The sequence below is a fragment of the Dromiciops gliroides genome, chromosome 4, assembly GCF_019393635.1.
Source record: "Dromiciops gliroides isolate mDroGli1 chromosome 4, mDroGli1.pri, whole genome shotgun sequence".
Classification (NCBI taxonomy): Eukaryota; Metazoa; Chordata; class Mammalia; order Microbiotheria; family Microbiotheriidae; genus Dromiciops; species Dromiciops gliroides.
Window position 1 is genome coordinate 199,219,438 of NC_057864.1, and position 27,177 is coordinate 199,246,614.

The 27,177-nt window shown below is 46.9% G+C and overlaps 2 protein-coding genes across 5 annotated transcripts in view; one reads left to right on the forward strand and one right to left on the reverse strand.

Moving 5' to 3' along the window:
• HID1 (HID1 domain containing) overlaps nt 1-13,996 on the forward strand; it is a 29,820-nt gene extending 15,824 nt beyond the window's left edge. The window contains exons 7-19 of one of the 4 annotated variants that reach the window (XM_043962525.1): nt 3,697-3,919; nt 4,336-4,392; nt 5,325-5,465; nt 5,844-5,934; nt 6,134-6,285; nt 6,474-6,552; nt 7,304-7,468; nt 8,085-8,312; nt 9,517-9,698; nt 10,387-10,467; nt 11,498-11,589; nt 11,979-12,137; nt 12,785-13,996. In XM_043962525.1, coding sequence (XP_043818460.1) covers nt 3,697-3,919; nt 4,336-4,392; nt 5,325-5,465; nt 5,844-5,934; nt 6,134-6,285; nt 6,474-6,552; nt 7,304-7,468; nt 8,085-8,312; nt 9,517-9,698; nt 10,387-10,467; nt 11,498-11,589; nt 11,979-12,137; nt 12,785-12,848 — 1,714 coding nt within the window. In that variant the 3' untranslated portion in view covers nt 12,849-13,996. The remainder of the gene's footprint in view (nt 1-3,696; nt 3,920-4,335; nt 4,393-5,324; nt 5,466-5,843; nt 5,935-6,133; nt 6,286-6,473; nt 6,553-7,303; nt 7,469-8,084; nt 8,313-9,516; nt 9,699-10,386; nt 10,468-11,497; nt 11,590-11,978; nt 12,138-12,784) is intronic. The other 3 variants (XM_043962526.1, XM_043962527.1, XM_043962528.1) reach the window with 3 other exon arrangements.
• Nucleotides 13,997-17,562: 3,566 nt separating this feature from the next.
• On the reverse strand, nt 17,563-26,482 carry OTOP3 (otopetrin 3). Its single transcript, XM_043964096.1, has 7 exons — nt 26,464-26,482; nt 22,699-23,067; nt 22,382-22,518; nt 20,902-20,960; nt 20,419-20,537; nt 17,905-18,725; nt 17,563-17,733 (listed from the first exon to the last, which is right to left on the reverse strand). The coding sequence occupies exons 1-7, from the start codon at nt 26,480-26,482 to the stop codon at nt 17,563-17,565; spliced, it is 1,695 nt and encodes a 564-aa protein (XP_043820031.1).
• Between the last annotated feature and the right edge of the window lie 695 nt (nt 26,483-27,177).

Sequence of the window (27,177 nt, forward strand, 5' to 3'; positions counted from 1 at the left end):
TGTGATTCTTCCCATTATTCTCTGAAACTGACCCCTTCATCATTTCTTATATCAAATAATTTTCATGATAATTTTTTTATTTTGGGGGGCTCACTTTTTGTCAATCTTGATTAAATTATCTTTCTTTTTACTTTTTGTAATGTGACTGACAGAGAACTTCTAGGAGGAGTAGTTAAGATGTCGGGCTCTACTATTTTCTTTTCTTTTTTTTTTTTTTTTGGTGAGGCAATTGGGGTTAAGTGACCTGCCCAGGGTCACACAGCTAGTAAGTGTTAAGTGTCTGAGGCTGGATTTGAACTCAGGTCCTCCTGAATCCAGGGCCGGTGCTCTATCCACTGCGCCACCTAGCTGCACCTGCTATTTTCTTGTTGTTTGCCTGTTCTCATGTTATTAGTGTTATTTTCAACCTGTGGTTGCTTTGCAGGCATCTTTTTAGATACCTGTCCATTTTGTGAAGGCTAGTTGAGTTCAAACTAGGTAACAGAATAATCACATGCACATAAGCTGCAATATATCATACTTCAGAGAAAGGGCACCATTATCCACCTTTCTATTGTAGAGATCTCATATTTCCCTCAAGACATCTTCCTGGGTGACACGTGACTGACATACAGACTTATGAGTGAGGACATCCATTTCAACCAGTGTATTAAACATTAGTCAAAATTAATTCCTTTGGGGGGAGCAGAGCCAAGATGGCAGAGGAGAGGCTGTGACTCTCGTAAGCTCCAGATAAACCTGCCCACTCACTCCCAAATACTGCCATAAAAAATTAATTCCTTTCTAATATTAAAAATAAATATAAAATAAAGTTCTAATATTTCCTGTACACATCCCCCGAAGATGCACATGTTCTTCATTGGAGACTACTACTTTATAGTACAACACAGAACCACCCATGTATATTGTACTGTTCTGGACCATGTGGGGTTAGAAAGAGGAAGAAGGAAATGGGATATCCTGTCTCAGCCTAATGAGGCAGAGATACCAAATACTCATATATGTAATATTATGGATTTATTTATTTTTAAAAATTTTATTTATTTTTATTTTTGTGTGTGATGGTTTTATTCATTCATTCATTCATTCTTTTTTTTTTTTTTTTGGTGTGGGGCAATGAGGGTTAAGTGACTTGCCCAGGGTCACACAGCTACTAAGTGTCAAGGGTCTGAGGCCAGATTTGAACTCGGGTCCTCCTGAATCCAGGACTGATGCTTTATACACTGCACCACCTAGCTTCCCCAATGGGGAAGTCCAAAGACTTTTGAGATGCCCTGTATAATGTTATTGTTCAGTTGTTTCTGAGTTCATGACCCCATTTGTTTTGTTTGTTTGTTTGTTTTGGCAAAGATACTGGAGTGGTTAGCTATTTCCTCCTCCAGCTCATTTTACAGATGAGAAACTGAGGCAAACAGGGTTAAGCAACTTGCCTAGGATGAAACAGCTAGTAAGTGTCTGAGGCCAGATTTGAACTCAGGAAGATGAGTCTTCCTTGACCTCAGGCCTGGCACTCTAGCTGCCCACCCTGTATAATTCAATTGGAGTTTTCTTTTTTTTCTTTTTCATGTTTCAGTCTGTATTCAAACACCATCAGTTCTTTGTTTGGAGATAGATAGCTTTTTAAAAATTAAAAAAAATTTTTTTTTTTTAGTGAGGCAATTGGGGTTAAGTGACTTGCCCAGGGTCACACAGCTAGTAAGTGTTAAGTGTCTGAGGTCGGATTTGAACTCAGGTACTCCTGACTCCAGGAGCAGTCCTCTATCTACTGCACTACCTAGCTGCCCCCTAGATAGCTTTTTTATCTTAAGTCCTTCACAGTTGTCTTGGATCATTGTATTGCTGAGAATAGCTAAGTCATTCACAGCTGAACATCTTACAATATTGCTGTTACTTTGTATACAGTACATTTCACTTTGCATCAGCTCATGTAAGTCTGGGTTTTTCTGAGAGCATTCTGCTCATCATTTCTTATAACATGATAGTATTTTATCATAATCACATACCACAATTTATTCAGCCATTCTCCAATTGATGGGCATCCTCTCCTCTCAATTTCTAATTCTTTGCCACCAGAAAAGAAATTCTATAAATATTTTTGTACATATAGGTCCTTTTCCTTTTTGTTTATTATCTCTTTTTGGCTATAGACCTATGCATTGGAGTTTTCAAAGAATTTTTGCTTACTTTATTTCACTTGGTGCTATGATGATGTTTTATCCCCAGAATTCTTCTCATGGGAGGAGAGGGCCAGCATACGACTCTTAGCTGCCTGGCACACAATGCCTGCCACATAGTAAACACTTAATAAATGTTTGCTGATTGACCTCTACTCTCCCTTACTAGACCTGGCCCCCACGAAGTAGGGCCCTTTTTAATCTGACATACTCTTCATAAAGGAAAGGAACGATGCCTTCCGTCTCTCCTTGCTGAAGTCAGGAGCCATACATGGCTCTGTGTATTGCCCTGTCCCCTTTCTATCACCCTAAAATGACATTACATTCAGTGGTCAGACTCTGATTTTGCTGTTTATTATCTGTTTGACTTAGAGTAAGTCAACTAACATTGCTACAATTTAATTTCTTAATATCTAAACTGCATTAACTGCCTACCTACCTCGTAGAATTGTCATGAAGAACAAATGTGATAATATATAAATTTACAAATCTGTACATACATATACATGCACATATTTACCACATACAAATAAATATATGTTAATGTGTAGTCACATATATATATGTGTATATATGTATATATTTGTATATATTTGTATATTCACCTGTAATGGTGCTTTGGAAATTGTAAAAAGTGCCACATGGTGATAGTAAGAATAATAATTACAGTGCCTGACATGTTAATAAATACTTTATCTAACAGCAATAATAGCTAACACCATGGGCAGGTAGGTGGTGCAGTGGATAGAATGCTGGGCCTAGAGTCAGGAAGACCTGAGTACAGGTCTGGCCTCAGACACTGTATAGCTGTGTGACCCTGGGCAAGTCACTGAATCCTGTTTGCCTCAGTTTCCTCATCTGTAAAATGAGCCAGAGAAGGAAATGGCAAACTACTCCAGTATCTCTGCCAAGAAAACCCCAAATGGGGTCATGAAGAGTTGGACGTGACTGAAACGACTGAACAACAAAATTCTTTCCTCCTCTCACACCTACCCCCAGCCCAATCTCAGTTCTTCTGATTTTAATTGTTGCCCTTAATGAGTCAGTAGCATACAGTTAAAAGAGTGTTGGATGATCTGATTCCAGAGGCCCCAGGGCCAAATCCTGGCCCTGTCACTTATTGTCTCTGTGACATCAAGCCAATTATCTAAGCTCTCTGGGCCTTAGTTCCCTCATCTAAGAAATAGGGTGGTGGGATAAGATGAGCTCTAAGAGGCTCTGTCTCCCATGCCATGGATGGATGACCACCCCAAGGGGACCCTATGGTGAGGAAAGCAAGCCTTCCATAAATATGAGCTGTCATTTTTTATTATTCTCTACCCCAACTCTTGATGGAGAGCCCCTCTTCCCCCAACCCACTCAATTCTAAGCTTGAGTCCAAAGAGGACTCCTGGAAGAGGAAAAGGTGACCTGCTGCCTCAGCTGTGGGCAGGTAGATATGGGGGCCTCATTAGCCCCTCTCCCTGATCCTTCCCCATGTACGTGTGGCAGCCTCTCCACCACTGCCTTCCTTCCCGCACAGACACGCACTGCCGCTCTTTACCTCCCTTCTTAACATCGTCTGTGCCTATGACCCGGTGGGCTATGGGATTCCTTACAACCACTGGCTATTCTCCGACTATCGAGAGCCACTAGTGGAAGAGGCAGCCCAGGTGCTTATTGTGACCTTGGACTATGACAGTGCTACCAGCGCCAGCCCCACAATAGATGGAACTACCACGGGTACTGCAATGGATGATTCGGATGTAAGGGCCCAACATCCTCTCCTTCCTGGGTGGGAGGGTGGGAGGGTGGGGGATGTTGTTCTCTCTGTTACTTCCCACTAGATCATTTGACCAACTACTCGGGGGGACTCCTCTCCAGGGCCAAGGGCATGGGTGGCATGTGACTTTTCCCATATCAGTAAAGCAGGATAAGATATGCTAATTGGGCACCTGAAGTTGGTGCCAGACTACAAGTTGCCCGGTATGCCTGAGATTGGCAGGGCTCTGGATACCTGAAAACACTTTAAGATGTAGTTAATTGACAGATAATACCCTGGTCAGGGTCCTGCCAACTAGTCTCCTAGACCCTATTGGAGAAGTTCCTGGGGGGGGGGTGAGGGCCTTGAGGGGGTCTGGCTGGGTGGGCCCCAAGCCTTATTAGCTGTTGCTCCCCACAGCCTCCAGGCCCTGAAAATCTATTTGTGAACTACCTGTCCCGAATTCACCGCGAGGAGGTGAGTCCATGGCTGGCCCCATTCAAATGGGCAGGGGCTGAGCCCTTTCTCTGTGCAGAGCCCTTGAAGGAGATGCAGAGAAAAGAGAAGCCACAGTCCCTGCTCTCAGAGACCCCACAGCCTAGTGGAGAAGCCAGAATGGAAGTGCACATAGGGGCACAGATGAATGCTCTCATATACACACATACATGCACACGACATTTCAAAAGATGTGTAATACTAATGAGTGATACAAGGCAGAGAGAGAATATATGAATTTGTCCTTTGGAAGGTGGAAGGTAGAAGATGGTAAAAAGGTTGAATTGACCTAAACTAGGGAGGAATGAGTATGGAAAGATGACTCTGGAAGAGAAAAACTTTAAAGGAGGAAGGGTATATTTTGATGGAAGAAAGGAGATTTAATATCAGGAGGAGGTAAGATGGGGCTTAGTCCTTAGTGGGATCAGTAAACAGGGTAGCTTGCTTAGAGAGTTCTTTTCTCGTTTTTCTGTTGTTTTTTAGTGAGGCAATTGGGGTTAAGTGACTTGCCCAGGGTCACACAGCTAGTAAGTGTTAGGTCCTCCTGACTCCAGGGCCGGTGCTCTATCTACTGCGCCACCTAGCTGCCCCTAGAGAGTTCTTTTCGAGGATAATAACAACAGAGCATTGTGGGACAAACTTTATTTTGTGGGGAATAAGATGGAACAGCAAAGGCTTGAGCCTTTGGATATTGATTAGTGGCCTGGCCTCCTGGAAATGTGTCTGGCTTACTGTGAGGGAGGCGGTCTTGCTCTTAAAGAGTCAGTGGAGGCAAGAAATGATGGTAGTGAGATCAAAAGGGTTATTATAGAGGCAGATGCCTCCAAATTGAGGCTTGATGCCCGCGGTAATGGTGTGTGAGCAGGGGATGGTTCTCTAGCCCTAGACTGGCTCCCAACCCTTTGTCACTACAGGACTTTCAGTTCATCCTTAAGGGTGTGGCCCGGTTGCTCTCCAACCCTCTGCTTCAGACCTACCTACCTAACTCAGCCAAGAAAATCCAATTCCATCAGGAATTGCTAGTCCTGTTTTGGAAGCTCTGTGACTTTAACAAGGTAGGCAGTCTTTAACAGGACCCTCTGGGAAGGAGATGGGATGCCCCAAGAGGAGATAACTCAGAAATAGTATAGAAGATCTGGGTCCACTTGAAGAAGAGGGTTGATGGTTGTGGGGTATCTTGGGTTAGCTCAGAAATGGAGGATGGTCCAGGTCTTCTGGGTCTGCTCAGAAATGGGGGTGGTAAGGTGTTCGAGAGTGTGGTCTCCTGGGTTGAGATCTCATTCATGGGTATGAGGGTGGGTGGGTTATAGTCTCCTGGAACTTCTCAGACATGGGATGGGGTGAGGTCCCCTGGGAAGGCTCAGGTTTGGGGCACTGGTCCTCCTGACCATTCTGATCCAGACTTGTCTTCCTCTGTTCTCATCTGCTTCAAGAAATTCCTCTTCTTCGTGTTGAAGAGCAGTGATGTGTTGGATATCCTCGTCCCCATCCTCTTCTTCCTCAATGATGCTAGAGCTGATCAGTGTGAGTCTCTGAGGGCGTGGCCTATTCCATTCTCTGCCCCTGGGGGAGGAGGGGATTCAGCCCCTTTCCCTCCCCAGATAATCTAGCTGTTTTATATCTTCCCTATCTCTGAACCTCTCCCCATTCCTCCATCCTGTTTCTGACCTTTCTCCTTGTACATTTCCTGTGCTCAACATGGTTTCTCCACTACATGCTACAGCTCGAGTGGGCCTGATGCACATTGGAGTTTTTATATTGTTGCTCCTGAGTGGAGAACGAAACTTTGGGGTTCGGTTGAACAAGCCCTATTCTGTTCGAGTCCCCATGGACATCCCAGTTTTCACTGGCACCCATGCTGACCTGCTAATTGTGGTGAGAATGGTTGCTTCCCCTTAGCCATCAGGCAGTGCCCCAGTCCTTGGTGGTGACGATGCCCAAGGGAGAGTGGGGTAGTCTAGAGGGGAGGGAGCGGTGGGACTAGAACATTTCTGGTCGATGGGCCTCTCTAGACTGGTGCTGACCCCCCCTCTCTGTCTACTGTTAATGACTCTACTCTCTAGGTGTTCCACAAGATCATCACCAGCGGCCATCAACGCCTACAGCCCCTCTTTGATTGCTTGCTCACCATCATAGTCAATGGTAAAGGTGGTGAAGGGATCGGTTATCCCAACTTTCACCACCAGGGGGCACCAGGTCATCAGGCCTAAAAGCAACCAGGTTGCCTTTCAGTCTTCCAGGCTGATAAGGCACCTTAAGGTCCAAGTTTGTGCTGACGTGGTATCTGGATCAGCTGGATTGATCCCTGCCCTCTCTCTGCCTCCTGTCCCTGGGGCCCCTGTGGGAAGCAGATCACTAGTGGGTGGGGCTAGGTATGCTGAAGTAGAGCCTACTCCACTGGTGATTTGGGGGGTGGGGGTGGGGAGGTGGGAGGTTGGAGAGGAAGACCTGGGTTCAGCTTCAGACACTTAATAGCTGTGTGACCCTGGGAAAGTCACTTAACCTTGTTTGCCTCAGTTTTCTCATCTGTAAAATGAGCTGGAGAAAAAAATTAGCAAACCACTAGCTTGTGGGATCCTGGGTAAGTCACTTGACCCCGTTTGCCTTAGTTCCTTATCTGTAAAATGAGCTGGAGAAGAAAAGGGCAAACCATTCCAATATCTTTGCCAAGAAAACCTTAAAATGCAGTCACAAAAGGTTGGATGTGACTGAATAACAATGACACATTTTTATTATTATAGACCCAATCGTGGATAGAGTAGGGCAAGACAAACACTTGCTTAGGACTTTACACACACATTTTTATATACTAGAAAATCCTTGCTTTCTAGACAGAAAGGGGGCTTGGGGTGGATGGTGATTTTCAGAGTGATTGTCCCTTTCCCCCTCCCAGTGTCTCCATATCTCAAGAGCCTGTCCATGGTTGCAGCCAATAAACTACTCCACCTTTTGGAGGCTTTCTCTACCACCTGGTTCCTGTTTTCTGCTGTCCAGAACCATCACCTGGTCTTCTTTCTCCTGGAGGTCTTTAACAACATCATTCAGTACCAGTTTGATGGTGAGAACTGTCCTTCCCTGGCCCACCCATCCATCTGCCCCATCTCCATCACGAGGGCTTCTTAGATCCCTGGGGTCATCCTTGTGACCTAGTTTATACTCTTCCCCCAGATGAGGGAATAAATGGGATCAGAGGCCCTTTGAAAATGTAGCCTGACCTCCAGGCTTCTAAGGTTATGGCTAGTTTATGGGGTGGAAGCCTTGCTACTCTTGGCTGGGGCCAGCCAGCTTGTTGCTTTCCATCGGTCTCCTTTACCCTCTCCCATGGGTTTCTTGTGCTGTCTCTCTCTCTCTCTCTCTCTTTTTTTTTTTTGTGAGGCAATTGGGGTTAAGTGACTTGCCTAGGGTCACACAGCTAGTAATTGTTAAGTGTCTGAGGCCGGATTTGAACTCAGATCCTCCTGAATCCAGGGCCCGTGCTTTATCCACTGCACCACCTAGCTGCCCCCTTGTGCTGTCTCTTATACCTGGGATTATGTTCCCAGTGCCTTCAAATTCACCATGTCTAGCAAAGCCATGTGGATTGACTGGGAGTATGTTTTCTTTTCCTGATAACAGCCTTTCTGAGTGTAGAATTATCTCCTGCCTTGATCCATTTTTCTCACCATTTCTCCTAGGCAACTCAAACCTCGTCTATGCTATCATTCGAAAGCGAAGCGTCTTCCACCAGTTGGCCAACCTGCCCACAGACGTGCCCTCCATCCACAAAGCTCTGCAGCGTCGAAGGCGGAACCCTGAGACCTTATCTCGAACCAACTCCCAGGAGGGTGTCTCCATGGAGGGCTCCTGCCCTGCTGCACCTGCTGAGCCTGGGACCCTCAAGACCAGCCTAGTGGCTACACCAGGTCTGGCACTGGCATAGAGGCAGCAGAAATAGGTTCTTGCTAGGTTTGGAGAGCCAGGGTGGTGACATCACCTGGGTGGTCATTCCTTCTCAACTCATGTCAAGGAAACGAGCATCCGTGAGAGGTCACAATAGGATTATAGATGGCTAAAGCTGGATGGAAACTGAGAGATTATGTAGTCTGACTAGTGACTCAGAGTAGTTAAGGGACTTGTCTAAGGTCAAACAGCTAGTGCGGGAGTTCTGAAGTTAGGATCCAAATAAAAAGGGATCCTGCTGCTATAGCTCCTGCCAATGGTAGCTGCATCAACCCAACCTCTAGAACAGGACTTTTTTTTTTTTTGGTGAGGCAGTTGGGGTTAAGTAACTTGCCCAGGGTCACACAGCTAGTAAGTGTCAAATGTCTGAGGTTGGATTTGAACTCAGGTCCTCCATACACCAGGGCCAGTACTCTATCCACTGTACCACCTAGCTGCCCCTAGAACAGGACTTCTTAACCTGAGGTTCATGGGAAAAGTCTGTGGATAGATTTTCAGGGGAGCCTATGAACTTGGATGAGGTAAAAATTTACATCTTTATTTTCACTAGCCTGTAACTGAAATCTAGAATCTCCTTTAATTATGAATTAAATACATTATCCTGAGAAGTTATTCCAAAGGTTTCACTAGACTGTCAAAGGGGTCCATGACACAAAAAGGTGAAAAAGTCCTGAGCTTGCCAGTAGAAGTAGAATTAAGACATGAACCCCAATATTGTGACCCTGCCAATACATGCCCCCGTTGGTCTTTCATATTTACACATTTCCTTTGGCTTCTGGGCTTGTTTGTTTGTTTGTTTGTTTGTTTGTTTTTGGTGGTCTCTGTGTCTATTCTCTTGTACCTCTATGTGCATAGTTCCCTATTTTGATGATTATAGCAATAAGCCTGGAGAGAAGTGGGTTCCGCAGAGTTCTGCTAAAGTCACATGTAGCATGTGTAGACTTTGTCACAGGCTAAGCCCTTCAGGTGCTGTGTTCTTTTCATTCCTTTAGCCCATCGGTAATATTTATTAATCATTAATATAATATCAATGGTGGAGTAGAGAAGGAAAAACTTTAGACCAGGCTAAATACAGGATGGGAAAGCTTTGGATCTGGGGTGTTTACAGCTCGGGTGGGAGTGGGGAGTGGGAGAAATGTGACCTGTGCACCTGTTGCCTAAACCTAGCTATCTTCATTCACCTACATCACTGCCCTCCACTCCCCCCGCCCCAAGGCATTGACAAGCTGACAGAAAAGTCCCAGGTGTCTGAGGATGGAACAATGAAATCTTTGGAGCCTGAGTCCGGTCGGAGCCCAGCTGAGAGCAGTTCCCCAGCCAGGACAAGCGAGAGAGAGGTGTGGAATGGGGTGAGGCCCCAGCATAAAAGAGCCAGGGCCCAGGAGCCAGGGGAAGGGTGTAGTTGGGGGTGCCCTCCCTGGGGGTGCCCAGGGCCTTGGTGTCTCCTGTGTGAAAGTGCAATGTCTAGTAGCTCAGAACAAGGCCAGTTTGGAGTTCTTCCCTTGGTGGGTCTCTGCAATTAGCCTTCTCTTACTTCTGACTTGACCGCCTGACCCCAGAGCCCATAGGGCAGTGGAACTTGCTCTGTGCTTTCTTCCCTCTGGGGTGTGGCTGGAGAAGCAGATTTTGTTCCCACAGAGTCTGAGGAGGTTCTCCACGCCAGCCAAACTTTTGTTTTCCTTTCTGGGTAATGGGTTTACACCCTTGGTCTTCATTCATCTATCTTCTTTATCAGCAGTTGGCCTTTACCCTGGCTTGTCATTCTGTTCCATCCACCTCCCACCCCAGCCCTAAACCTGTCACAGAGACTAGGCTGGGCTCAGGCTGGAGGTGGGGTGGGGCTTGTAGGTGCCCGTGGCATGAACCCTTGGGGCAAAGGGTGCTAGGCTAGGATTTCTCCCAGTCTTAATCCCCATTGCCCTAAAAGGCAAATCGAATGGCTTGGAATGGCCAGGGCTGTGACTGGGCAAAAACAGCTCCCTTCATCTCCCCCTCACCCCTCACTTCTCTATCCTGTCCCCCTTTTCTGTGCCCTAGGAGCCTGGCCAAGCTTGTCGAGAACAACAACAATCACCCACTGCTTCAACGGGCGGGCAGTGGAACCCAACTCCAGACTGGGTGAGGGAATGAGGGCCTTGGAGTATTGGAGGGTGGGGACGAGCTGATTGTCCCTAATTTGAGTGGATTCCATTATGTGGGGGACCCATATGCAGAGAATATTGGTCTCAAGTGTCTCTTGCATCCTTTTTCACATGAGCATGCATATGAAAACCACATATATGCATGTCTATATAAATATGCACACACATACACATGCATATACATATATAGACAGATATACATATATACATACACATAGACACATGCACACATACACACATACACACACACATATATGGCAGCTAGATGGTTCAGTGGATAAAGTACGGGGCCTGAGTTCAAATCCGACCTCAGGTACTTACTGTGTGACCCTAGGCAAGTCACTTAACTCTGTTTGTCTTAATCCACTGGAGAAAGAAATGGCAAACCACTCCAATATCTTTGCCAAGAAAACCCTATGGACAGTATTGGTATGTTGTGGTCCACAGACTCTCGAAGAGTTGTAGAAGACTGAATGACTCAACAACAACAACAACAAATATATATGTATATGTACACATGTACATATATAGCACTTTAAAGATATTTTATGTAATTATATATGTATATGCATATACGTATAGTATATGTATATATACACATACACATATATAGATATACTTTAAGGGTTTCATAGTTATACACACACACACACACACACACATACACACACATATATATAAAACACTTTGAAACCCTTAAAGTATTACATAAAATATATTACATTCTGGTTGTGGCTTGATTGATATTAATATTCCCTGGTCCTCCAGTGTTTTGCAATGAATAGTCAACAAATAAATATCCATGGGTCTGACTTCCGGCAGTTTCCCCCAGATCTGATCCCATGCATACCCGAGGGTTGACTGCCCTATATTTGGAATAGGTTCCAGAATGGCCCGCTGGGCCTAAAGCTGGCTTGAGCACACCACCACTGATTTCTCAGCTCTCACCCTAGCTAGGCTCTGATCTCTTCTCCCTTCCTTCTGGTTGGGCTCTGTCCATCCTGTAGGTCCTCTCCTGGAAGTCCAAGCTTCCATTACAGACCATCATGAGGCTGCTGCAGGTATTGGTGCCTCAGGTGGAGAAGATCTGCATTGATAAGTGAGTTTGAGCGGGAAGACTGGGACCTGGGTGGTGAGTTTGGGGGAAGATGGCAGTGGGAAGGCCATGGGCCATTCATTGGGCATCCCTTGTTCCCTTTTATGAGAATAGTAATAGCTCATGTTTCTCTGGCTCTTTAAGGTTTAAAAGACACTTTTCGCAATGGCAAGTTATCATTCCCTTATTACATATAAGGAAACTGAAGGTCAAAGCAATTTAAATGACACAAGTAGGATTCAGACACAAGTATCTCCTAATTCCAAGTCTGGTATCTTTCTGCCACCCCTTACTCTCTCTATAACTCTTTGCCTGGGGTACCCCTGACTTTTCCATAAGAGATGGGCCTAGACCATCTTCTGAGACCTCCAGTCTTTGCCTTTTCTCTGCAGGGGGCTGACAGATGAATCCGAAATCCTCAAGTTTCTTCAGCACGGCACACTGGTAGGGCTGCTACCTGTGCCTCATCCCATCCTCATCCGCAAATACCAGGCCAACTCGGGCACTGCCATGTGGTTCCGCACCTACATGTGGGGTGTCATCTATCTAAGGTAAAGAGGCATGGTGAGGACTAGGGACAGAGTGTCTTTAGCCACTGACCCCATAGTCATGGGTGAATGTCACTGGCATTTTATTTAGTCTCCAAAGGAACAGGGATCCCCTGCCTGTAGCCACCATCATGTCAGATGGGATCAGCTCAGCCTTTAGGGATGCTTAACCTGGGGTCCCTCTACCAAGCAGATTGATGTCAAGGGGCTGGTGAAATTAAGTGGGAAAAAAATGCCATCTTTATTTTCATTCATCTCTAACTAAAACTGAGCATTTCCTTCAATTATGTTTTTAAAGTCACATTATTTGGAGAAGGGGTCCATAGGTTTCACCAGACTCCCTAAGGGGTCTGTGACACAACAAAGGTTAAGAACTTCTGCTCCAGAATGACTAATAGAGTGTTTTCCTTTGTGGGCTCAGATGTCAGTAACTTCTTCTGACCCTTAGTCAATGGAGTGAAGATGAATTTATTAGTGAGTCCATGAGGGTGCTTAGTGTAGGGACTCAGTTGGATGTGGGCCCTTTGCTCAGAAGAGAAAGTGAGGATGGAGAGGATTTGGGTATCAGCATTCCCTAATTCTTCCCTTACCCCTCACTTGAATTCACCCAGCATCCTTGGGGGCCTGGCCCCCACCCCTCCTCCTCCTAGGAATGTGGACCCACCAGTCTGGTATGACACTGACGTGAAGCTGTTTGAGATCCAGCGGGTGTGAGCAGAAGAGAGCCAAAGACAGGAGAAGAGGGAAGGGGTTTGAGGGGCTGGGTGCCAAGGGCATCCCTTCACCCTTCACCCTTCCCTGCCTGGCTCCCTTTCTTCTGAATGCCATCTGAAGCTTTATTATCACTCTGATCTGAGGAAGGGGGTGGGGAAGCAGTCAGGTCTAACTTCCCCAAAAGTTCTGCCCAGGGATGGGGGAAATGGGGGGAAACCTGCCGTGCCCTTCCCCGCACCTGGCTTATGAAGTCTTCCTGCCTCTGACGCTGGTTACTGAAGACAACAAAGATCAGAAGGCAGAGCCAAGGAAGGGGAAGCTCCCTCTTAGTAGATACCTCTTGGTGTCCCAGGGCCAAACTTCCATTTCAAGTCTGTATTATAGTCCTGGCTCCCCTGAAGACTTGTTTCTATACCACCCTTTATATGTAAACCCTCTTCTGACTGTACCCTCCTGGTCCTTCCTGCAAGTGGCTCGGAGAGTCCTGGCCCCTTCAGAGGGGTAACTTTTAGTCTGAGGTCCCCACTATCTGAGTAGTAGTGGGGAAGCTGAAGTGGGAGTTCTGGGATGCCCTTTACCTCCCACTACAAAACATTACTCATTCCATACCAAACATGCCACTGAGGCTGAGGGGCTCATAGGAAGAATTGGGCCCAGGGAGCTTTTTTAGGGTTTTTTTTTGGGGGGGTGAGAAAGGGGTAACAATTCCAACCTGGATTTTGGGCCCAGGTGACCATATAATCCCCATGTCCATATTTTCACATTTGTACAAAGCCCTGTTCTATGGGAATTTTTTCATAAACCATTCCTCAGACAGAAATATGACAGGGGGAGCAACCCCACCCCCCATTCTAATTACAGCTTTATCTTGAAGGGCAGAGAACCTGTTTGTCCCCATCTTGGGTAAGTGGAGGGGAATCAAAAGGAAAACAATCCAAGATACCCTCCCTCTTCTTCCCCTCGGCTGTCTCAGCTGGTTCCCCCCAAACCCTCAGTCCTCAGTTCTGTCCTCCAACCTTGTTACCCATCCCTGGTTAACCCCCACTCTCTGCCTGTGTCAGTACAATCTTAACTTTCAAGCACTAGAGACGCACTGTACAATCTCCTACTTTACACAAAATTAAAATCTCCCTTTTCCTGGCTGTGTATGTGTGTCTGGAGTGATGGTAGAGGGAGCCTAGCTGGTGGGGGTGGGGAGTGGGAGGGGGGAGGTCACCCTTGAATATGGGCCTGGTTCCATGTTAAAAAGTTCAAGACATTGTCACTGTCTTTCTGTGGTGTGAGTAAGCCCAGAGGGCAGTGAGGACTTTGTACATGCATGTGTCTGGTAGGGTGCTGGGTGGGCTGGTGGTAGAAGCTTCCCTGTTTCTACAGCCTTGGGGTTAGAGGGAAGGGCAGTTCCTTGGGACTTTGGACCTTCTGCTAAGTGGCTTGCCCTTCATGAAAGTGAAGCATGATGTATATGGAATGCTAGAGGTTCCAGTCCCAAGTCAGCTACTTATTATCTATGTGACCTTAGTAAAGTACCTTTAATTTATTTGGACCTGTTTTTTTCAATCCTTAAAATGAATGTTGTTATGCTAAATTTCTTCTTAGATCCCCATTGGTTCTAAATGCTATTATCTCACATAAGTAGGATGTGGTTACCTGGGTTTGGTTAGCCATTTCATCAAGGCACACTGGGATACCAGGGAAAATCCTTCCAGTTCTTTTGAGGATCAAATGAGATAATATGTGTAAAGCATTTTATAGACCCTTAAATTGTGCCTAAGTGCCAGTTATTATGCTGCTTAGGGTCTTACTTGAGCAGGGGTTCTTACCTCAGATCACATGAACTTTTTTTTTGGTGGGACAATGAGGGTTAAGTGACTTGCCCAGGCTCACACTTTTTAAAAAAATAAGTATTTTGATAACTATTTCCATAGAACTGGTTTTCTTTTAATCCCATATATTTTAGTTTATGCATTTAAAGAAATTATGAGAAAAAGTTTGCTTAGTGGTGAAGTAGATAGAGTATTGGGCCTAGAGTCAGGAAGACATCTTGAGTTCAAATCCAGCCTCAGACACTTACTAGCTCTGTTACCTTGGGTAAGTCATTTAACCCTGTCTGCCTCAGTTTACTCATCTGTAAAATGTGGAAGGAAATGGCAAAACACTCCAGTATTTCTGCCAAGAAAACCCTGAGTGGGGTCACAAAGAGTTAGACACTGAAAAATGCCTGAACAAAAACAACATTCTGAGAAAGGATCCATAGGATTCACCAGGCTACCAAAGGGATCCATGGCACAAATGAAGTTAAGAATCTCTGTCTTAGTCCTTAGTCCTGGGCTACTTCTGAATGCTTATCTTTAAAATCCTTCTATAAGCTCTAGAGGGTAACTTAACTGGTTCTCCAGGTCTCTGGCAAGCTACCCATAGACTCTGTGGGCAGGAAGGAGAGAGTGAAATCTTTTAGTCTACCTATGCTTGCCCAAAGTCTGAGTTCTCCCTATTGAGGGAGCTGTGAGACCCTTAGTAAGTCACTTAGCCCTGTTGGCCTCAGTTTCCTCACCTGTAAAATAAGCTGGAGAAGAAAATGGCAGACCAGTCCAGTATCTCTGCCAAGAAAACCCCAAATGGGGTCATGAAGAGTCAAACACATCTGAAAAACAACTGAACAATGAATGACAACAATCTCTGATTCCAGAGTAGAGTTCTTTCCCCTTTGTCACACTGCTACCAAAGAAAAAGCTACAGCACCCAGAATTCCTAGTCAACCCCCCAATATCCCACTGCCTCCCCATAGACTCATAGAATAGCAGAATTTGGGAGGATCTCACAGCATGTAGGATCCAGAATTCAGGGACATTTGTCCAAAGCCTTCATTCTACCAATGAGAAAACCCAAACCCGGGAAGGTTGTGATTTGCCAAGGTTACACAGGTAGTAGCAGAATAGGCAGGATTTGAATCCGGGTCCTTTGACCCTAGAACCCCACTGGTAATCAAAGAAAATGTTTCCAGCACTCAGTATTCCAAGTCTGTCTTCTATTCGATCGTTAATCAGCTTAGTTCCGCTTGGCTTTTGGGGGGGGGCGGGGCAATGGGGCCGCTTGGCTTTTAAGAGCAGAGAATGGATGTATTCAGGGCGGTATGGTGGTAGACAAGGGCTTCTTCCCTCCACTTGATAGAGGAAGAAGTGGAAGCCCTGAGTGGGGAAGAATCCCACAGATATAACGTGGTGAAACCAGAAATGGAGCCCAAATCTAGCACTCTTTCTACCACACAATGCTTTTTAATTCGCCATGTTAGCTCATTTAAGCCAGCATTAATCTTCCAGTTCATCATTCCCTTCCTTCTTCCAGCCCCTTTGCAGGTGGGGCACTAAGAACCTATTGAGACATGCTGGGGACCTGGCTGTCAGGAGAACAATAATGTCTGTGCTAGGCCTTCCCTCTGTACCCCTCAGTGATTCACACTGAACCCAGCCTAATGTTGGTGCTCGGGTTTAGGGCTAGATGAAGGTCAAGACAGGTATAGAGAATTATCAGGGCCAGCCCTGAAAAATGACCTGGTTTCTCTACTTTTTCTACTTCTTTATGACTCAATGGAGTATCCAGGGCTTGGATACTAGGTGCAGCCCCATGGCCCACACCCCCAGCTGCTAACCTGACCCTCTCTGAAGAGAAGAGCTGCTCCCCACTTACCTTGCTTTGGGAGTACTTGGTAAGAGGGTGCTTCTGTAAGGTGAGACCAGCTTCCCCACCCCACCCCCAGAGGTGGCTTCCTTCTTATCCTAGGTGTTTCCCTCCAGAGCTAAGTGGGGATCCATTCCTTTCTGTGAATAACACCAGAGCAAAAAATATTCTCTGGGTGTCTCCCCTCCTCACTGCCCAGAACCACTGCAGGAAAGTGGAAGCCCTTTCCTCCATTCCCTTGGCTGAGTGCCTAATTTTGCCCCTGGGAACAAATACAATAAAAGGAGAATATAATCGATCAAACAAACAGGTTTTATGGCAGCAGGAGAGAGGAGTTCAACATAGCTTGGCAGCTAATTAATGAGCTTGTTAGATGACAGGGTGTGTGTGTGTGTGTGTGTGTGTGTGTGTGTGTGTGTGTGTAGGGCTTGGTGGAAGCGGGGAGGGGTTGATGAATGGGTGGAGTGGCCCTGAAGATGATAGGTTTGCCCTGACTTAGTTTAGGAAGATGGCCCTGAGCAGTGGTCGGGCAAACAGGCCTGAAGGCAGGCAGGTGCTGGTCCTCTGAGACATTTACTGGAAGGGGGTGCAACCCATTCTTCCCAGTCCCCAACCTTTCATACAGACTCCTGGATCAGGTGGGCTCTTCCTGAGCACAACCACATGCCAGGATTGGACCACCATCTGTGTTGTCTGGGGCTCTCAGGTGATTTAAATTAAAAAAAAAACACCATAAACAGGCATAGCCCTCCTACTAGCACCCCAGTATAGCATCTGCAGACCTCACCCTTGGCTCTGGAAAAGACAGCCCAGTGTCCCCAAACCTCCAGGTTGATGGTTCCAGAAACCAGCGAGACTTTGAGGGACGCACTCTAATGTCTGCCTCTGCTCACATGGAGGGATGCTTGGATCTCTTGGCTGTGGATGGAGCAGAGGCTTGGGGCAGGTGTCTTCCACTAGCTCCTGGAACTGTGTGACTTGGGATCAGTGCAGAGGAAAGAAGCAGAAACAGTGCCACGGTTGACTGGTCTGGCTCGAATCAGGCCCCCAGGTAGACTTCTACGAGCCCTCCAACGGAGTGCATGCGGTAGAAGACCCCCAGAGGCAGGCCAAAGTTGACAATTGTGAACCAAGTCCTGTAGCCATAGAAATCTTTCTCCAGTCCATTCTCAAACTCAGGGTGTGTGCCAAAGGCTGGCATGATCCACATCTGGGGGGAGGGGAGAGAGGGGTGACTGGGTGAAAAGGGCCCTTCCCCTCCCACCAGCTTATAGATGCAGTTGAGATAACCTTTCTGCCACCTTCCAACTTACTTAGCTAACCTTCCCACCTGAGCCAAGTGGCTCTGTCAGCCCCAACTGAGAGCCCATCAGCTACCCACCGTGATGTTACAGATGATGAGGAAGATGGAAATTTCCTTAAGAACTCGACGCTTCCAGTTGAGGTGGCTGTAACTGTGGATATAGGCAAGTGATACCCTACGGAGGTCCTGGCCCAGCTCCAGCATGGATCCTCGGCGAAGGCCCGGTGGGCACTCCTCCTCCCTGCTATCATTCTGGGACTGGATGGGCATCTCCCAGAGGGGCTGTCGGTGCAGGCCCTCAATGATGAACAGGTTTTGGGTGATGTGCTGAATGATGATAAGGATCGAATAGGTCAGGATAAGTCTGTTGAGCAGTTTTTGGGCGTCAGTGGCCACAATAGCCACAATGGAAAAATAGGAGATGCCAATTTGGCCCAGGGCAGCACCCATAAGAAGCACCACATCAAGGCTTCGGGTGGGATTCTTGACCGTGTCCATCTCCCGCTCTTCCAGTCCATGTATGACTGTGCCCGTCAAGCACGCCAGAGTCATGACAGGCAGCACAACCACGTAAAATGCATAGTAAAGGGTGAAGTACTGATGACCAATGGAGGGGCCACTGGCCTGGATCTGGAAGAGGACAAAGACGCAGACCCCTGCCACCAGAGCCAGGAAGCCCAACAAGGGACCAAAGATGGCACCATGGAGGTGGAAGCTGGGCCGGCCAGGACCAGGTATGTGAGGAGACAGCTTTCGGCCCACATTCTTCCACATGACGTATAGAACAGCACAGCAGATGAGACTGTACTCAGTGCTGAAGGGGTAGAGCATCAAGTAACCCTTTTGGAAAATCTCACATATAGTTGTATTGAGGCAAAGGCAAGTGTTGGTTTCGTTGCCTAGGGAAGGGAGAGGAGAAGGTCACATGAGGCTCTTAAGAGAGGAGAGGAAGGTAGAGATAGAGGATGGGTAAGGCAAGAGTAAGGGAGAAATGCAGGAACTTTGTAATAAGTCATAGAAATAATGATGGGGCACAGAAAAGGTGCAAGGGGAGGAAGCTCCCTTCCCCATTTCCATCCACTTATTGACTAGATTGAGTTGGCAATTAGTACCACGTCAGTCAGTGACATGATTTTCATTGGTTGCTGGCTGATCTGATGCTGATTGATGCCATAACTCTCCAATCATAGGCAAGAGACCACATCCTCTTGATTCCATCCCTTTTCCTGCTTCAACACAAGAAGGTCTCAGACAAGGATCCAAAGTATCCATTGATTTTGTGGAAATACCAGAGCAACAATAGATACTATCCAAGCCTAGGGCTGCTGCTCAGGTTTTCCTCCTAAGGGAGCTCCTAAGGGAGGAGGAAGGTTTGGGAGGTGAGGGTGGGGATAAAACTTGCTGGAACTTAGGTGTCCTCAAACACTCCATTTGGGTATGGGATATTGCTATGTCAGTGTCTAGCATGCAGTAGGTACTATATAAATACTGATTTACTTCTCTTTCCTTCCTCCTCCCCCCCAAAAATATCCTTCTCCTCTTTTGTATCTCAGACCAGTATTAAAAGTTAATTCATCTCAACCCTGAAGGCTTTTTAGTTTTCAAGAATCTTCTATGACAATATAAATGTCCCTGGCACGTGGGTCCTTCTCAGGAAATAGTCTAACAGAAATTAGCTGAGAGACAATTATTTTGTTTGTTTGTTTCTTTTGGTGAGGCAATTGGGGTTGTGTCTTGCCCAGGGTCACGCAGCTAGTAAGTGTCAGGGGTCTGAGGCTGGATTTGAACTCGGGTCCTCCTGAATCCAGGGCTGGTTCTCTATCCACCTAGTTACCCCGAGAGACAATTATTTTGAAGCCAGATGGATGCTGCAAAGGGAAAGGTAGAAGTTGTCATGGGCTTCAGGACAGGTGAGTGTCAAAGAGGAAGAAGTGTGGGCACTAAAGTCAAACTTTTCCATGTCTTGTCATGCACATATATGCATACGTACATGCATATGTATGTGTGTATATACACACATATTTATATTTATACCAGGGCATATATATCATGCAGGCATATATATGTACCAGGGTGATACCTGAAACACTTTGGGGGAAAATCATACTCCCCCTCCCCCAAGTCTTCATATCACCAGTCATGAATGCATGTGTTCCTTGTTCGGGTATGAAAGATTAAAAAAAGTTTGTCTATTTGAGCACATGATGATGTGGATAGACAAATCCCTCAGTTTCCTCATCTACAAAAATGACTATGTTAGATTAGATGACCTATGAGGTCCCTACACCTCTATCTAGGATATCATGTTCTCTCGTGGATTTGTGGGAACGGGTTGCACTGTATTGGGGATATGAGGGCTAAGCAGAGAGAAAGGAGCAGGCATCCTAGAATCAGAGAATGTTAGAAATGGAAGGATTGAAGGTCACCTAACTAAGCCTTTCACTTTAGAAACCAAAACCCAGGGGGAGTAAGTGATTACCTCAAGGTCACATAGCCAAGTTAATGGTTGAGCTGGGAGTAGGCTAGAACCCAGGCAACCTGCCTCTGGGTTTGGTGCTTTTCCCACCATCCCCTGCTGCTTCTGCTTTATACCTGTGAGTGTTTCCATGAGGGCATCCAGTTCAGCCTCGATCTCCCGATGCATGGAATCATTGGTGACGGCCAATACCCAGAGGAGCAGGTTGGTAGCCATAGTAAGCATCAGTCCACACCTGGGGGGTGGGGGTGGGGGAAGCATTCGATAACCTGATCCCTGACCCTGAGACACTCAGGACATCCCATAACCCTTTCCCAGGCTGGCCCTTTATCCTCTGCTCCCCTCCCCTACCTGATCGGTTTCCCAATGTAACCTCAAGGAGCAGTCTAGGAGTGGGAGCCACAGATATTCAAGTGTGGGGAATGCCCAGCAAGAGACCCACTGAAGCTATTTCCCAATGAATCCCCCAATTGTAGGAGCAGGACAGGTCTTTTGAGAGAGGTTTGTTGGGCATGGGAAGGAAAAGCAGGCTGTGGAGAGGAGAGAATGTCTCAGGAGGGTTAGCGAAGAATGGAAGCAGCCTGGGAAGCCCGTCTCACCTGGTGAGATTCATCTGCACCTGAACACAGTCTTTACTGTGGTTCCATAGCACATAGGTCTGAAAAGAAGAAGAGCTTCAGCTGATCACAGCTTAGGGGGAAGAGGCTGGAGATAAGGGGGTACAGATGAGTGGGTGTATATGTGGCTCTATTTAAGTCTTTGTGCATGAGGTGTCTACATTTAATTGATGCAAGAGAGAGTGCATAATAATGACAATAATAGCTCACATTTATATAATGCTTGCTATGTGCCAGGTACTGTGGCGGGTACTTTACAGTTATATCATTTGATCCTCACAACCACCCTGGGAAGGTTGCTACTATTATTGCCCCCATTTTACAGATGAGGAAACTGAGACAAACAGAAGTTAAGTGACTAGCCCTGAGGGATACAACTAGTAAATATCTGAGGCCAGATTTGAACTCAGGTCTTCCTGACTCCAGGCCCAGCTCTAAGCACTTCTATCCATTGTGAACAATGATAGCTGGAATTCGTGTTAATCCTTTTAAGGTTTATAAAGCCCTTTACATACACCATCTCACTCTTTCCTTACAGATCTTTCAGTAAGGGAGTTGATTATTATTATTATTATTATTATTATTATTATTATTATTATGATGATGATGATGATGATGATGGGGCAATGAGGGTTAAGTGACTTGCCCAGGGTCACACAGCTAGTAAGTGTCAAGTGTCTGAGGCCGGATTTGAACTCAGGTCCTCCTGAATCCAGGGATGGTGCTTTGGTAGGTGCTATTATTATTCCCATTTTATAGTTGAGGAAGCTGAGTCTGGCAGAGCTCTGAGTGACTTGTCCAAGGTCATACATCTAGTAAGTTGTTGAAGCAGAATCAGAACCCAGGTGTACCTAACTCCAGCTGCCAGACATGCCACTGGGGAAGAGAATAATGAAATGGAAGGTGGTACACATCTGAACTTTCTAGGTCCTCCATGCTCCAACTTGGCTTTGCTGGATTTTAATTCCAGTGGTCTAGTCGAAGCACCACCCCCGCCAGCCTCCACACACCTGCCTGTTGGAATGTGCAATTGTGTGAGCAAGAATGAATGGTTGTGTGTTTGTAGGCATGTGCTTCAGAGCAGTGTTCAGTTGTAATAGCTTTTATATTAAAGCTTTAATAACTTAAAATGGCACTAAGACTTTTGGCACATCCTGTGTAAGTGAGTATTTTTAGGTTATGTATTTATATAGGCAGTATGGGTATGTAAATGTCTATAGATTAGATAGTCTATATATGTCTATAGTTTACAAAGGGATGTGAGTGTACATAGGAGTGTGTGTGTGTGTGTGTGTGTGTGTGTGTGTGTGTGTCTAGGAGTACCTGGGTGTATTTATACCCAGGAATATAAGTGTATGTGCAGGTGAATATGTAGGGGTGTGTGGCTAGTATATAGTATAGGTTAATGTGTGAAGCAGTTTGTCTGCATGATATTGGGGGTGGGCTGGCAAAGGAACATCACCTGAAGACTGATGAAGAGAATCTCAATGATGGGGAAGACAAGCTCCACCTCAGACTTGCAGTGGATGTGACTGACAACATTGCCGATTCGGAAGATGTTGAGAAGGACAGTGCAGCTACCGAACAACACCAGGGAACCTGGCCGGGATGGAAATGTCAGAACTTTATCTGTAATTTCCCAGTCCCCACCCCCACCCCCATCCTGTGCCTCCCACCTCCCTTTTCTAGGGAACAACATCCCTATCCCCAGAGTTCAGGTCTCTGCCTTATCATTCTTCTGCTAGTGCCTAATGAGGATGAGGCCATAAACTTACTTACCCTGAACCCAGACAGGCCCAGCATGGGGATCTCGGTACAGGACAGCGTGGGGCAGGCGGATGGTACCCACCAAGTAGTAGAGGAGCCAGAGGAGGGCAAGCACCTTGAGCACTGCCAGCAGAATCCAGACATCACCCAGGGTGATGGCCACATTGTTGAAGATCATGCTACAGATGAAGGCTCCTCCCAAGAACACCACATTGAGAGCCAGGAGCCCAGAAAAGAGCTGGCTGGCCTTCTGGGCTTGCTGATCCCGACGAAGGAGCAGGGAGAAATGCCGTACTAGCCACGACTTATCCCTTCTGGGGCCAGGGGTCTGCAATTTCTTCTCATCCTCCTTAGCTGTAGTCTCTGAGATCCCTTGAGGATCTGAAGAGGGCAAGGAAGGGGCAGTGGAGCTTTAATGTTAATATACACCAAGCTCAACAAAATCTTAGATCTTCCCCTTGCTGTTGTCTGGGCATAGTAGATTTTTTTTTTTGCAGGCAATGGGGGTTAAGTGACTTGCCCAGGGTCACACAGCTAGTAACTGTCAAGTGTCTGAGGCTGGATTTGAACTCAGGTACTCCTGAATTCAGGGCCGGTGCTTTAACCACTTTGTCATCTAGCTGCCCCCTGGGCATAGTAGATTGAGTTCCCGGCCTGGATGCAGGAAGACTCATCTTTCTGAGTTCAAATCTGACCTCAGACACTCACTAGCTGTGTGACCCTGGGCAAGTCACTTCTCCCTGTTTGCCTCAGTTTCCCTTACCTATAAAATGAGCTGGAGAAGGGAATGGCAAACCACTCCAATAGCTTTGCCAAGAAAACCCCAAGTGGGGGGGGGGTCACAAAGAGTCAAACACAGCTGAACAACTAGCTATTGTGTGGGGTAGAGGTAGAAGGAGAGGCTCTCCCTTCCTGTGTCAGTTCCTGTATTTATTTTTTTCCCTCTTCCTGATTCCCCACCAGCATCTTGGTACCTCAGAAGCAGGGAGGACCACCTTTCACCACTCTAGTCAGGTGTTTTCCAGTGAATGAAGGTTATTTCTATAACTGTCTCTTACCACAAAAAGTACAGGTTACTTGGCAAGTTAATCCCCCTTCCTCCACTGATTTCTCCAAAGGCTCATAGATTTATAGCTAGAATAGCATAGACGTATAGCTTGAGGCTATCAAGTCCAAACACCTTATTTTACAGATGAGGAAACTGAGGCACAGAGAGGTTAAGTGACTTACTTGCCCCTAGTCTCACAGCTAAGTATCTAAGGTTGGATTTGAACTGAGGTCTTCCTGACTCCAGGTCCAGCCCTCTAGCCACTATATCACCTAACTGCCTCTCTTCTCCCACATAGCCTGAGACTCGGCTTTACACATTCTGCTGCTCTGGTCCTGGCTGTCTCCATTCCCCAGCTGTAGTTAGAGAATCAGGAATTCCCAATCTGGCACTGGGCTGCTTTACTGACTGAAATGTAGATTCTCTTTCCTAGGTTTCTACCACCTCTTTATGTTCTTCCTTGAGATGTTCTTGCCTGGGCAGCTAGGTGGCACAGTGGATAGAGCACCAGCCCTGGATTCAGGAGTACCTGAGTTCAAATCTGACCTCAGACACTTAACACTTACCAGCTGTGTGACCCTGGACAAGTCACTTAACCCCAATTGCCTCACTTAAAAAAAAATTAAAAAAAGAAAAAAAAGAGATATTCTTGCCTTCAAGGTTTTCATACCTAACTTCTATTTCTGTTCTGCCCTTCCCTCTCCTTTCTCCTCCTCCAGTTCCAAACCAATGCTACAATTCTCTCCTTTCCTTTTGCAAACTTCTCCTCCCCTTCCTCCCAAAGCAAGCTCCGAAGGGAATGGACAGCTCTCTCACTTTCTTCCTCTACCTTCTCATCTCACCTCATCATTCCCACTTCTTCTGGGGTCTGCACTGTCTCAGGGACCTTAAATACTTCCCTACTTCAGTAACCCAGAAGGAGACAGACATGTCCACTCTGAAACCTTGCTGTTACCTTGGTTAATCTGTTCTTTAGCATACAACTTACATATATTTACCTAAGTTATCCAATCTTCTGCACTCTTCCTAGGCATCTAGACTTAAAAAGAAACTTGCCCTCTTTAAAGCTCTTAGATTTCCTTTTCTTCCCATCTTTATCATCTTCTTGAACACTTTTAAGCAGACTATTCCCAGAGAGTAGCCCCATAGAGATCCCTGGTCAGTATTGATAGAATATGTAGCTGGAAGTGATGTTACAGACCCAAACTCCTTGTTTTACAGATGAGGAAACTGAGGCCCAAGGAAGCAAAAGTGACTTGCCCAAAGATTCCACTATATCTAACACTTAATCTTTCAGTGCTGTCCAGAATCCAGTGCTGTCCAGGACCTTGTACTGAAGCCCTCAGTAACGATCCTTATCTTTTTCTCCTGGGTTTTCACACCCAAGTGGGTGAGGCTAGAGACATTCACTCTAGCATCTTCTTGCTCCATTTCTTCCCAAACAGGCAACTCCCCCTTGGAAGGATGCTTTCTTTGGAGGTCATAGGGACTAGGGAAGGTGGAGAGAGGGATGAAGATGAGAAGTGCAATCCTTGACTGAAAGGTCTACAAGACAACATAAGGGAGATGACTGGGAGGGGAGAAGCTAAGATTCTCTCCCTGGTGTTTTTCTCAGCTGTCAGGAAAATGGGGAGCTTGGGGCTGAGTTTAGCTGTTTTTTCACTTTCATAGTTCAGGGATGCAGTGAGTTGAGGCCCCATACGGTTAGAAGTTGGAAGCACCCTCCCTTCCCCTCCCCCAACTCAGGAGTCTTCAGCTCCTAGGAGATGGCAGTATTTCAGGGGATCGAAGTTGTAACCAGGTGGTCTGAGCAGTTGTGGGAAGGCCCCCGGAGAAGGTGCTTGAGGACTGAACAGAAGGAAGATGAGGCGTCAACTCTGCTCAGTACTGTGCATGTTGCAAGGTGGAAGGAGGGTGGGACCAGAAGCTAAACTGGTTTGTAGGTTTGGGTTAGAGGCAGGTGATAGAAATCCTGAGAGCTGTTGGGGAGGGGAAATGGAGGAGGAGAACACATACAGCATAGACTCTGGAGGTGGTAGAGATAGAGAGAGGCCAGGACATTTCTGGAGTTACGGATAGTCTGAGTTCCCCAAGGGCACATAGAACGAATATAGGATCAAAATCACCCCAGTCCCCTTCCTATTCCACCCCCTGACTTCCCTTTCCCCAGCGACCCTGACTTTTGCTCCTCAGGGTTTCAGATTCTCAATCTTGGGGATGTGAGCTTTGACTGGGTCTCGGGTTCAAGATCTTTTTTCCAGAGGTGGAAGGAGTGAGAAAATCCAAGGAGATGAAGGGCAGAGAAGGATTCCCCCTCCTGACCCAGGGGAGATAGCGCTGCTCTCTGGGCGGCTTCGAGCCCAGAATCAAGCCTGGAAGGTGGCATTGCCTTGAACTTGGAGCAGTTGTGCTGCAGGGACCTAGGTGGGAGAAGTGGGCGCGGCGCGGGGCAGTGGGTGCTGGGATTCCTAAGAGTCTTTCCAGCGTGATTGCGATTTCTCTCCTCTTCTGGATTCTTTCCCATCCGTGAAGAATTCCCCCCTTCCCCGCCCATGCCTAACTCGGGGGTCCCCGCTTCTTGAGTCTGGATTTGGGGCCCTTTACCCTTTTTTTCAAAGGTCTTGCCCCAGACTCTGAGCTCGAGCTCAGTTAGGACCAACCGTGGGCAGGTAGGTGGCAGATATTGGGGAGACATATGGGGGTACTGGGCAGGGCCCGATCCGCCTTACCTGAGACTTGAGCTGTCATCGTGGCGGATTAACAACCAGCTGGAAGGAGCTGGGCTACTCGGTCCAGGTGTGTCTCTAGCCTCCCCCCACTACTCCGACCTATGCCCCTGGACCCTCTCCCTCAGCTGGACTGCGCACCCGCTGGCTCTGTCCCAGCGGCTCATTGATTTTTCCTGTTGACTTTGGAAATCTCATTAATCCCTCATTAATTATCCGGCCCGAGGCTTCCCTGGCCCGGGAAGAGCAGCCAATAGGATCGCGGGCAGGGCCTTCTCAAGAGCAAGTTGGCAAATGGGCCGCGCCGTCGGGCGTGGAGGGGCTGGGCCAAGAGCCTACGGGGGTCGGAGATGTTTGGCTGACTAGCCCAGGACTACTGGGCGGGGCTCGAGATTTAACCTTCAATTAAGGGAGTCAGGTGGAGGGAGAGGTGGGGAGCCAAGATTTGAGGGGGTCTACCCAACGCTAGGAGGGATGCGTCCAAGACGCCTGACTGGGTCCCGGGAAATAAGACGGGAAGGAAATAGAGGCAAGTTTCTCCTGGGGAGCCCAAGTCACCTGAGCACAACTGCTCCACAAAGCTTCTCGTGGTTCCTTTCCTTGTCAGCTCCCCCTGATGCTAAGCCCTGTGCCATCTGCCTGCCACTCAGCAGCAATTTTTCTGCCCTCCACTGCCACATCCAGATTCCCTTTGCTCCTTTCTCTTCCTCTCATTGA

What these genes read in the sequence shown, in the direction of transcription:
- OTOP3 (XM_043964096.1), bottom strand. An exon ending in TGGGCCTGTCTGGGTTCAGG is followed by an intron (nt 22,519 to 22,698) that starts GTAAGTAAGTTT and finishes CATCCCGGCCAG; the next exon opens with GTTCCCTGGTGTTGTTCGGT. An exon ending in TCATCATCTGTAACATCACG is followed by an intron (nt 17,734 to 17,904) that starts GTGGGTAGCTGA and finishes CCCTCCCCCCAG; the next exon opens with ATGTGGATCATGCCAGCCTT.